Consider the following 13,569-nt stretch of genomic DNA (forward strand, 5'->3'; position numbering starts at 1 on the left):
AATTAAAAAATAAAGACTAGCATTTTATTTATAGTGCATTTTATTTCTACTGATGGATTAATATATTTAATACATACGTGTCTTTCTAGCAGAATCTTCCACAAACAGAGAAGAGATGTCTTCATCTACTCCTGCTTCATTCTTGGCGATACAGGTATATGCTCCTGTATCTTCATAGCGCACATTGCTAATGTGAACTTCACTGCCATTTGCTGAAAGAAAAAAAGAAATGCAACTTGTAAACTACAATTTCAGTTTTGGTACACTGCTTTCTGATTACACAGTCATATAGTTCTCTTAGCTCATCCTAATTAAATGCTTTTAATTCCTGAATTGTGCATTGGAAATATGCCAAATAATTCCAGAAGTATTCAAGTGGTTAGTGAGCTTGACTTTTATTCTATTTGCTGATAACAGGGATAGAGAATTTCCATTCAACACTGTTCTTGGATTTTTGTGCTTATTTAAGATAGTATGTCTAATAGATGAAGCAAATTGTAGTGGTAAATTCAAAATCTTTCTGTACATGCTACTCTGTTATCTTTGTTTTCCACTTGGCAAAATTATTAAAGCAAGGTTTTACATGATTTTTAATGAGTTTTTTCAATATCATAAATGGGAAAAAGCATTTCTAAGGCACATGCAATGAGTTTACCACAAATTGCATAACCACAAATGATTATATCAGAAACAGGCTTTGGACACAGAACAATGTCCTCAAGCACAAGTAAAGCATTTTGGGCCCACTGTCTATATGTATTTTTTCTGTATAGTCCTATTAATAACACTCTAATCTGATTCATCAAGGATCAAATTATGCCCTACTTTGCCCTTGAAGATATTTCCAACTACTATAGAACACTGTCATTTTCCTTAGTTTGAACTCTTGAAGCACCACTGTCTATACCATATTCTTGAATACAGAAACAAAAGTAAATTTCTTTATCTCTTTTCCTCTATATCTTATAACTTTAATATATCCCCCATCTATTACATCCTTCTTTGGTCATGTTTCAAAGAATGTCCTTTTCAAAGCTAACCTTTCTTTCACTTATTTGTGCCTCTTCTTCAGCCCATTCATTTTCATATAAAGCTATCTAGCAAAATCTACCCAACAATTAGGCACAATTTCAATATCAGCTTTGTATTTGAGCCCATGGATCATATATACAGAAATAAATCTACCTTGAAGAGTTAACTGCTTAGATAGTTTTGGAGTAATGTCAATTCCATTCTTCAGCCAACTAAGCTGTGGTTTGGGTATGCCGTCTGCATGACAGCGGAGACTAGCTGTTACACCTGGTTCTCTGGCCTGGCTCTCTGGGTAGACACGAATAACTGGTGGAACTGAAAAGCAAAAACAAGTGAAAATTGTGTAAATTCTAAAATAACATACTAATATGAAATGGTACTGCCAATATATCTAACATCATTCAGCTTTTAATTCACACAGACATTTATTGTTGTTATATCTGACTTTTAAAGACCCCATTTGTGTTTCCTTGGCAAAGATGCTAAAGTGATTTGGCATTTTCTTTTTCAGCTCATTTTACACATGAGGAAACTGAAAAAGTGACTTGCCCAGGATTATATAGCTGGTAAGTATTTGAGGATATATTTGAACTCAAGAAAAGGAGTCTTCCTGACTCTAGGACTGGTCCTCTAGTCATAGCATTACATAACTGCTTCTTAAGCCTTACATAATAAAGAAAAATAATGGAGATTATCTGAACATCAGTGCTGAACATTACAAAACCCTAAAATGAACAGATCAGGTAGTTTTCCCATAGTTGGTGATTATTCTTGGTGATTATTCAAAAGTTAAAATATAAATACAACTGCAAAGATATCATTTAGACTTTGAACTTATCTCATTTAATTTATTTAATATTTTCACAATATATTTTCCATATATTATATTAAGAGGTACACATTTTATCTCAAAACTAAAGAATCACAAATAATTTTACTGAATCCATTAAATATTCTTTCTATTGCAAAATTCCAAAGATTAAAAAAAATCTTTCTATTATGGTCGATACAGTTTGTAAATAAATGGATATCTCTCAAATAAAGCAGCATTCAGAAACTTTAAATTAACTCAGCATAATATGCTAAAATATTATCACTTCACATTTGCTGAATAACAATGTTATAGGTAAAATTTTATATATAAAATTTTTAAAAAGAAAAAGAAAAATTCAACATGTATGATTTTATTAACTTCAGAGATGTTTGGTAAAATAGTAACTCCTCTTCCAAGTAAGAGTGAACAATTATTTTAATACCTTAGAAATTCAGTAGCATCCTTACTCAGCATTAATAGATAGCATTATGATTAGTTTGATAAAGAACACAATTTTTGCCATGGACATATAGCATTCAGTAAATTATATAACAGAACAATAAAATGGTAAGAAAATTAAAATGTCACCAATGCATATTTCTGGGTTTAAAAATAAAGAAATAATAATAACATGCTGATAGACATTTCAATTTTTTTCCATTAAAATACTGGAAAATATTTAGTATTTTCTTTAATTTACTTTATGTTGTATGTATTGTATCCTATGTAAAATCACATATATGTGCCATTTTATTCATCAACTAATTTTCTGTGCACATGCCTACACATAAACAAAGGTGGATACACAGATACACTTGTATAGTTTTTGACCTGTTTTTCTCCATTTTCGTTGTTTTCCATCTATTACCTAATTCTTTTCCCATTATTCGCTATCTTCTATTACTTGAAAAATATATTGTAAAACAATAAGCTGCATTTTGTTTCTGCCTTACTTAACGGTTTTCACACATCAAATTTTATTCTCACTTTCTAAAGCACAAGTATTATTGTATTGTTTTTATATTGAACTTTTCTTCTCTTTTGTACATAATTTTATTTTAAATGTTTGTGAGTATACATTTTCTCATGTTAGAAAATATTACTGAACAAATATCTATGACTATGTATACTTGTATATGTGTGTTTTTGAGTCTGAGCAAAGACAATCTATGTAGGTATATGAATGTTCATATGCTTAAATCTTGATGCTATTTACAGAAGAAAAGTTTGCTTGTCTTCCTTGAAGGCTTTCAATTAGGCATTGGACAAACAATTTTTTGTATGTTTTATTATATGACTTCTATTATGAGTTTGTTACAAAGAAGCAGATTTCACATTGCCCAAGCAAAGAGGAGGACTTACTACTTGTGGCTTTAAGAGACCAGGGGACATTCCATGGTATAGACTGGAGCACAGATCAGGAGAATAATGGCTATACCTCTCCTTGGTATACAATACCTTGGAAGCATCAAAAAAAAAATTGTAAACCTCCTGAAGCAATTAAAAAAAAAGCACAAAAAATCTGAAGCTAGGGACAGTGCTTCCTCATCTGTAAAGGACTGAAATGCTGAATTGATGCACTGAGGATGGACAACCAAGACTTAAAGCTAACTATCAGTTGGACAATTAGCATATGCTTGGAAAATGACCCTTCCCACTATTCTGTGCTGCTTCATTCTTTAGGTGTATACAGAGAATTGTGGGAAGATTAGGAGGTGCAGTAAGACAAGTCAGGGGCACTTTGGCAGTAGAGGAAGAGAAAGAAGGTCCTGCGTCCATCCTGTTCACTTCTACCCCTAAAGACCAAGAATAAAGACTAAGGACTTTTGCTTATCCTGACTCCGGTTGATTCTAAGGTATTCAGATTGCTAACTTGGTCTTCGCACTCATCCCCAGTTGAATAGAATTCAACTTTAATATAAATTTCAAAGTCAAGCATAGGCTGGGAAAATAAGCAAACAATAAAAAAAGAACTTGACCTTAAAAGTCAACTACAAGTTGCAGGAAAGCCCAATATATAAACTCATAAGAATACAACAATGAAAAACAGCTAACAGCAAAGGCTTAATTTAAAAATGCTGATAGAATCCAAGCTCAAGAGAAATTCCTGGGAGAGTTAAAAAAAAAATAGAGTGTTAGAGAAAGTTGAGAAAATAAATGATATTGAATAAAGAAAATTGTTAAAAGGAAATTAATTGTTAAAAGGAAATTAAAAAGACATAAAATTACAGATAATAATATAAAAACACAATTGACATAATGCTAAACAAAGAACATAAATTCACAGAAGGAAAAAACTCTTTAGAAAATAGAATAGGCCAAATAGAAAAAGAAATACCAAAATTCACTGAAGAAAATTATTTCTTAAGAATTAGAACTGGAAAAATGGAAGCTAATGACTGAATGGGACATCAAGAAAAAATAAAGGAAAAAAAAAAAAGGAAAATAGAAGAATATATAAAATATCCCATAGAAAAAAATATGATAGAAATTTGATAGGAAAAGAGATAATTTAAGGATTGTTTGCCTAAATGAGCCTGGAAATAATATTTCAAGAAATTATAAAGAACTTTCTCCAGATTTCTTAGATACAGAGTGCAAAATATATATATTTTTAAATCAATCTATCATCTCCTGGAAGAAATTCCAAAATAAAAATTCCCCAAAATATTACAGACAAATTTCAGAGTTACCAGAGGACAAAGAGACAATATTTTGACAGCCAGAAAAAAATAAATAATTCAAATATCATGGATCCACAGTAAGGGTTCCACAAGATTTAGAAGCTTTCTTGATCAAGGAATAAGGGATGGGACCTATGATATTCTAAAAGGTAAAGGAGCTAGAATCACAACAAAGGACACCCTACCTAGTAAAATTGAGTTTAATCCTTTAGGGGAGAAAATATAATTAATGAAATAGAGAACCCTTCAAGAATTTCTGAAAAATAAAAAGATCAGAATAGCAATTTTGACATTCAAACATTGTTTATGTTTCTATATGAGAAGATGATATATATAAATCTTGAGAATTATGTCATTATTAGGACAGTTAAAAGAAGTTTACATAGAAGACATGACTGTGAGTCACATATGTTGAAATGATATCCACAAAAAAAAAAAAAATGAAGGTGAGAAAAAGGTATTTACTGAGAGAAGGGAAAAAGTAAACATAGAATGGGGAATTTTTTTTTTTTACATAAAAAAAGCAAACAAAGAAGAGTTTATACAGTAGCAGGGGAAATGGAGGGATAGCAAGCAATGCTTGAATATCATTGAACTGCTTCGAAGAAGGAAGAATATATGTTCACACACATATACATATACACACAATTAGTTATGTATAGAAATCTAATTTAATCAATAGAGAAACAGGAGGGAAAAGGGAAAAGAAAAAAGAAAGAGATTATAAAAGGGAGGACAGTTTCGGGGAGGTAATGGTCAAAAGTAAAATAGACTTTTGAGGTGGGACAGTATAAAAGAAAGAAAAAAAAGAAATAGAATTAAATGGGATGAAGAGAAATATATAGTTCTTAATAACAGCTATAAATGGAAATGGGAAGAACTTGTCCATAAGGCAGAAATGAATAGCAAAATGAAAAGAAACTAGAATCCAACAGCATGTTAATTAGAAAATACATACACACGCGTACACACACACACAACACACAGTTAAAATAAAGGGCTGGAGCAAAATCTAATATATTTCAGTTGATATATTAAAGGCAGTGAAAACAATCTGAATTTGGCAAAGCAAAAGAAAAAAAAAGTAAATGAAAGATAATCAGGGAAACTACATTTTACTGAAAGATATCATAGACAATGAATATAAAAAAAAAGCAGGTTTTTCTAACAAAAGCCTTATTTCTCACATATATACTGAGTATAGAATTAGGTCAAATTTATAAAAATAAAGGGTATTCCTGAATTGATAAATGGCAAAAAGATATTACTGGTAGTTTTCAGAAGAAATCAAAGTTATCTCTATTAATATTAAAAAAAAGTTCTAAACTACTATTCGTTAGAAAAAATGCAAATTGGAACAATTCTGAGGTATCATCTTACATCTACCAAAAGTGAGAAATAATGGAGAAAATAATACTCTAATGAACTACTGGTAGAAAAGGGAACTGTTCCAATTATGCTGGAAAATAATTTGGAATGATATTTAAAGTATTATAATAATGGGCTTATATTCCAAAGACATCGAATAAAGAGGGGAAAAAAAGTTATATTGCAAAAACATATATATATTTGTAATAGCTATTTTGGGGGTGACAAAAATTGGAAATTAAGGGCAGCTTACCAATTGAGAATTAGATGAACAAATTGTGGCACTGATTTTGATAGCTTACTATTGTATTATAAGAAATTATGAGGAAGGTAGTTTCATTTAAAAATGTCAAGACTTGTATGAAATCATGCAAAGAGAATTGAGAAGAATTGGATGATCATTGTGCATGATAACAACAATATTGCAATGATGATCAATTGTAAAGGGCTTGGATGATCAGATCAATGTAATGATCCTTGAAATTCCAAAGGACTCATAATGAAAAAAATACTATCCACCTCTAGAGAGAGAAGTAATAAGCTGTGAATACAAAATGAGTTATATATTTTTTTCTGTTTGTCTTGCTTTTTTGAAATATAGCTAATATGTAAATGCTTTATATAATTTCACATGTATAATTGATATCTTATATCAGGGAATCAATTGGAAGGGAGGAAAAAAATTTAGAATTAAAATTCTAAAAAGAAAAATATGTTTAAGATAAATAATAATTTTACTTTAAAAACAGTATAAAGTCTTGAAGAAAAAAGTCTTTTTTTTATGTTGCACATGCCCAATTTTTTTGACTGATACCTCTTACATCTTAAACTCAACATTCTTCACCTTTTTAGTGCTCTTCCACTTGATAATCTTTTTCTTATCTATGACCTTCTTAAAATGCAATGTTAACAATTAAACACAATAGTAGAGATGAAGTTTCCCAAGTTCATTGTATGAAAGAATTATTGCCTACCTGTCCACGAAAGCTTTATCACTCTTAATGTAATACAAGAGTTTTTGCAAATGCTTTTTTGGTTGCCACATCATATTGATAACAAATATTAAGCTTGTAGGACACTAAATTCCCCACATGCATTTTCACATCAAATGCTATCAATCCATGCCTCTTCCATATTATAATTATGGATTTGATTTATTTTTGTACCCAAGTACAAGATTTTATCCTTATTGAATTTCATTTTAGTATTTTCAGCCCAATGCTCTAGCCTGTCAAAATACTTTTGTATTCAGACTGTCATCTGATATGTTAAATATTCTTTACAGCTTAGTATCATCCAAAAAATTGATGAGCAAACTATTTTTTTTTAATTATCAATGGCAATAAAATGTTAAACATCTTAAGGCCAAGAACAAATCCCTGTCATAATCCACCTAACACCTTCTGTGACATGAACATGAAACCTTTGGAAATTATGTTTGGGCCTGGTCATTTGAATAGTATTGAACTTGTATTATACTTCTGAGACATATTTCTCCATTTTCTCCAAAATAATACTCTCACTCACACATATTCTCATTCTCTCTCATATATATATATATATATATATATATATATATATATATATATATATATATATATATATATATATATATATACACATATATTATACTCTGCTTTCCTAAAATCTAAAACTATATCCACAACATTCCCCCTAACAATTAATTTAAATTGAATAATCATTAAAAAAAAAAAAGAGTGGTTAGTCTGGGATGATTTGTTTTTGACACAATTCTGGGGTTTTGTAATTACTTCTTCCTTTTAGATATTTCCCAATTGTCTTTTTAAGGATTTTGTCAAATCAAACTTACTTTTATTTTGAAGAATATGTTTTCTTCTGGAGGGTTGAGCTAAAATGGCCAAGAGAAAAGTCAGGAAATGACCTTAGAAACAAGGGTAAAATCAAGTCTCTAAGAATTCTGGTGTGACAGACTATATGGAAAGGTAGTAAAACAATTTTCCAGGCTGAAGGGGGTCAAGAAAGCTCTGTTTTACTTGGATAAATAGGGAATGCACGTTCATCTCAGGTGATATTCAGGCAAACAGACAGATCTTAGCCACAACACAGATCAGCAATTAAGGTCTTACCATCTAGGTGGAACAGGAGTTAGTAGGTCAGGTTACCACAGTGGGAAAACAGCAAGCAAATAAGGCCCCAGAGTGGAAAAGCAGTGACCAGGCCTGTGGTCTCCAGCAAAATGAGCTTGGGACAGTGCCCTTTGTGCTTCAAAAGTTGAGCACCATTTTTTAAAAATGAGCAAAAAACCCCAATCAAACAAACAATAAAGAGTTCTGATTGTGGCAGTAGGGAAGAACAAAACATAAACTCAGTAAAGGACAACAATATCTAAATGCCAGCAATATGAAGCCTTAAAGGGAAATATGAATAGATCTCAATCAGAAAAAAATCCTCTTGGAATAACAACAACAACAACAACAAAAAGATCTTAAACATTAAATAAGAGAGGTAGAAAAAATTGGGAAAAGAAATGAAAGTTATGCAGGATAAGTATGAAAAGTCAATGACTTGGAAAAGGAAGCACAAAAGTTGACTAAAGAAAATAACTCTTTAAAAAAAGAGATGTTCTAATGGAAAAGAAGGTGAAAAGCTAAATAAAGAATATAAATCCTTAAAATTTAGAATTGAGCAAGTGGAAGCTATTGACTTTACAAACATCAATAATCAGTCAAGCAAAATCCAAGTAAAAAAAAAAAGGAGAAAATGTAAAAAATATCTCATTAAAAAAAATAAGTGAGCTGGGAAATAGATCCAAAGCAGACAGTGTAAGAATTATTGGAGTCCCTGAAAGTTCTGATCAAAAGAAGAACCTGGATAGTATATTTCAAGAAGTTAACAAGGAAAATTTATCTTATATATAGAACCAGAGGGTAAAATAGACATGTCCTGAAAAAAAAAATCCCACAATGGAAACTCCAAGGAATACTGTGGTCAAATTCCAACATTATGAGATGAAGGAGAAAATAAAAGTAGAATCAGAGAGTCAGAAAAGAACAATTCAAATATCAAGGAATCACTGTCAGGATTACACAAGATTTAGAAACTTCTATATCAAAACAATTGGAAGCCTTAAACTGCAATATTCTAGAAGGCAAAGCAGCTTGGATTACAACCAAGAATCTCTATTAAAGTATTTAGAAGGAGTATACTTAAAAAGATATAAATTGACTTTGATGTGATGATAATAAAAAAAATAAGGAGTGAAAAAAGTATTGTATTCAGAAAAGAGGAAGGGGAGAGGCAGAATAAGGTAAACTGCATCACATGAACAGGTGCAAGAGATTTATTAGAATAAAAGAAAGAAGGCAGATGAGCACTGTTTGGAGCATCATCTAGTCATATTAGGCTCAATTTGGGAATTACATACAAACTCAAGTAAGTATAGAAATTTATCTTAGTCAATAGGGAAGTAAGAGGAGAAAGGGAAAAGCAAATACAAGGGAGAGCAGAAGTAGGAGAAAGGGAGGGAAGAGCGAGAGCAAATAATAAAAATAAGAGAGGAAATGAGGGCAGATTGAGGGAGGTGTTGACGGAAGCAAAATTCTTCTAAGGAAGGACAGAATAAAAGGATAGAGAAAAGTATAAAACTTAGTGTAGTATAAAACTACACTAAGTTGCTTACCAAAACAACAACAACGAGAACAAATCTGAAGCAGAGAGATACAGATAGAATAAAGGTAAAAGACTGCAGCAGAATACATTATACTTCAAATAAAGAAGGGGAAAAAAGCAGGGGTAGCAATCCTTTTCTCATAGAAAACAAAAGCAAATAGGTAAAATTAAAAGACATAAGGAAGGACACTATATCTAACTAAAAGGCACTACAGGCAAGGACCTGATAGTTATGCATTAAACAAATATATACCAAGAGGTATAGCATCCACATTCTTAGAGGAAAAGTTAAGTGCATTACAGGAAGAAATAGAAAAGGATACTAATGGGAAACCTCCATCTTTGCCTACCACTCAGAACTTGGTAAACATAACAACAAAATAAATAAGAAAAAAGTTAGGGAGATTAGTGGAATTTTAGAAAAATTAGATCTAGGAAGAGGATTCTGGAAAGATGGCAGAATAGGTTTGTAAATCTCAAGCTTTCCCAATTTTCCCCACAAATAGAACAAATCTATATCTCAGAGTGAATATAGACTGAGGAAAACTCAAGAAGGCTTGGGGCAGAACAGGGGTCCTCCAGATACAACCCAAAAAGATTTGAAGAAAGACCCTGAGCTGGATATTAACCTTTCTGAAGTATAAATACCTCTGGGCTAATTCAGTAAAAGCACCAAATAGGGACCCCTTCGAGCTAGCTACATATAGGTAGAACTTCTGCAGAAATCACAGAGACTTTCATCTGGATTGTTTGTGGACTTGGGGTTTGAGATTGAATGAACTTTGATTGATTGGGAAGCCAGGTTCGGCTGTGTTGCTGCAATATGGTCCTGGGCAAGAAGGAACCAGCACCTGGTGAGTGCAGAAGCAGCTGGGCAGGGGCATTGATAGCTGTGGGCACTTGCAGGAGGTAGAGTTCTTAGTTTGGGGTTTCTGGTAAGAGGAGTGAGCTAAAGGAAAGCTTGAGACACCATCCCCCTACCCCATGATTAGAGATGCTTACACTAATAGCTTTAATTTTAAAAATGAATCACCAAAGAGGAATGAATCCCACCATTGAAACATATTATGGGAAAAGGGAAGACCAGGGTTCATCTTCAGAGAAGGGTATTTTAGTTAAAAAACAAAAACAAACAACCAACCAAAAAAACAACAACAATCTTCTAATCCCAAAGAGTAATATGAAATGACTACCTGCTGGGAGAACATTTATAGAAAATTCTTTCAAAATATAATATAAAAATCAAATGAGAGACACCAAGGGGAAAAAAACTAAAAAGAAAAAGAAAAACCATCCAAGAAAAACAAAAAGATTATAATAAAAAAAATTAACCAATTAGAAGGTACAGAGTCTCAAAAATAAAAAAAAATAATTATTTGAAAATCAGAATTGGGCAAGGGGAAGCCAGTGAAGCTATTAGAGATCAAGAAATGACAAAATAGATTATAAAGAATGAGAAAATAGAACAGAATGTGAAACATTTCATAAGAAAAATGACAGCTATGGAGAACAGATCAAGAAAATAAAATATAGGAATAATTGGATTACCAGAAAATTCTTATGAAAAAGATAACCTTGACACAATAATTCAGGAAATAATTCAAGAATTGTCCTGGAGTGATAGAACATGAGGGGGAAATAGAAATAGAAAAAAATCCACAAATCACCACCTCAAAGAGATCCTTTGTGGAAAACACACTGGATTATTAATTTCCAAATTTCAAAACTCCCAAATCAAAGAGAAAATTTTGCAAGAAACCAGGAAAAAATTCAAATATGCTGGAGCTACAATTAAGATTATACAAGACTTATCAGCTGCTGAGACCACAGAACCTTGAATCACATCCACCTACCATTAAAAGAGCTAAGCCTGCAGCCAAAAATATTACATTGAGCAAAATTGTCTATAATTTTAAATGAGAAAAAATGAATCTTCAATGAATTTGCAGAAAAGTTAATATATGAGAGCCAAGATCAATTTTCAGGAATTTAACATGGACAAGCTTTTTAAACATGGACAGATTAATTATGTTTATATATATGTATGTATATAATGTATTTAACATTTATATCAACAATAGGATAGCTCAAAAGAAAGACTGGCAGAATTAAGCTTAAAATAGTAATTGTTATATAATTAAGGTGCAGAGGAAGAATAGAGACAGAGGAATTAGAGGGGGAAGTGGGGTTGTAGTTCTGGAAACTTACATTGGGAATGGGTTCAGTAGGTAACACTATATACACATCATGAAGGGTATAGCACAGCCCAAAGTCTATTAAAAAATTAAGGGGAGAGGAATGGGTAGATGGGGAAGCAAAGGGTGAAGGAAAAAGACAAGAGAAGGATCATTGTGTGGAGGTTGGTTAAGTAATAGGCAAATTAGGGAGAAGAATTTAATTAACAAATCAATAGAAATAAGAAAGACATATGTGTGTATGAAGTGGATATTCATGAATATAATGTATTCTGCTGATATATATATATAGCACCTATACCAAAATTGACCATGCATAAAATGACATAAAAATTTCCCAATCAAATGCGAAAAGGCAGAAATATTAAACCTAGTAATTTCAGATCATGATGTAATAAAAAGTATGTATGTAATAAGGGGCCATGGAATGATAGACAAAAAAGTTAATTGTAAACTAAATAATCTAACCTCAAAGTCTGAGTGAGTCAAGCAACAAATAATTAAAACTATCAAAAACTTCATCAAAGAGAACTACAATAAAGGGACAAATTTTATGGGATGTAGCCAAAGAAGTCCTTAGGATAATTCTTTTATCTCTAAATGCTAAAATGGCTAAATTGGAGACAGAGGAGACCAACAAATTAGGTGTGCAATTTTAAAACTGTAGAAAAAGAATAATTTTTAAAAAAAAATTACAAGTAAAAATTCTGAAAATGAAAGAAGAGATTAATAAAATTGAAAGTAAGAAAACTATTAAATTAATAATATCTGGTTTTATTGGGGAAAATAAGCAGTAAAATAAATAAATCTTTGATAAATTCAATTTAAAGAAAAAAATTACCAGTATCAAAAATAAAAAGGATAAATTCAGCACCAATGAAGGGGAAATGAAAGCAATAATTGGGAGCTATTTTGTTCACCTGTTTCCAGGAAATCTGACAATCTAAATGAAATGGATGAATAGTTACAAAAATATAAATTGTCCAGATTAATAGAAGAAATACAATACTTAAATAAACCCATTAAAAAAAGAAGAAGAAGAAGAAACTGAGGGGCAGCTAGGTGACACAGTGGATAGAACACCAAGCCTGAAGTCAGGAAGACCCGAGTTCAAATTTGACCTCAGACATAACACTCTACAGCTGTGTGACCCTGGGCAAGTCACTGAACTCAAATGCCTCAGCAAAAAAGCAACAACAATAAAAAAGTTTTCTCCTTAAAAAAATCCCTATTCCCATAGTAAGCTTCTATTATTAGGTTCTCTCCTCTTTTGCCTCTTCATTTTTTTTTTCACTAGGGCCAGACAGATTCACTAGTGAATTTTACCAAACATAAAAGGAACAATTAATTTTAGTACTATAAAAAACATTTTTTAGGAAAATAGGCAAAGGAATTCTATCAAATTCCTTTTAGAATTTAAATATGGTGCTACTACCCGAATCAAGAAGAGCCAAAATAGAGAAAGACCAATTTCCCTAATGAATATTGATGTGAAAAATAAACCAGGTGGAATTTATACAAGAAGTGCAGAGCTAGTTTAATATTAGGAAAATTATCAGCATAATTACCTATATCAATAAGAAAATAGATAGAAATCATAGTTGTTATCTCAACAGATTAAAAAAAGCTTTTGATATATTACAACATCCTATCCTATTAAAAGTACTAGAAAGAAGAGGATTCTAGGAAGATGGTGGAATAGGTCAGAAAATTCCAATCTCTCCAGATTTCCCCTACTACAAACAAATACAATTGTACCTCAGAGAAAACATCAATGAAAGATCAATGAAAAAACAAATAAGATTTGAAGCAGAAGAGGGGTCCT

General features: G+C 31.4%; 1 protein-coding gene across 1 annotated transcript in view; it reads right to left on the reverse strand.

The window, feature by feature from the left end:
* FSTL5 (follistatin like 5) overlaps positions 1–13,569 on the reverse strand; it is a 994,361-nt gene that overhangs the window by 144,559 nt on the left and 836,233 nt on the right. The window contains exons 9-10 of the mRNA XM_051966050.1: positions 1,186–1,347; positions 78–212 (exon numbers count right to left, since the gene is read on the reverse strand). Of these exons, the coding sequence (XP_051822010.1) occupies positions 78–212; positions 1,186–1,347 (297 nt within the window). The remainder of the gene's footprint in view (positions 1–77; positions 213–1,185; positions 1,348–13,569) is intronic.

Source organism: Antechinus flavipes, chromosome 6, assembly GCF_016432865.1.
Source record: "Antechinus flavipes isolate AdamAnt ecotype Samford, QLD, Australia chromosome 6, AdamAnt_v2, whole genome shotgun sequence".
In the NCBI taxonomy this organism is placed as follows: Eukaryota; Metazoa; Chordata; class Mammalia; order Dasyuromorphia; family Dasyuridae; genus Antechinus; species Antechinus flavipes.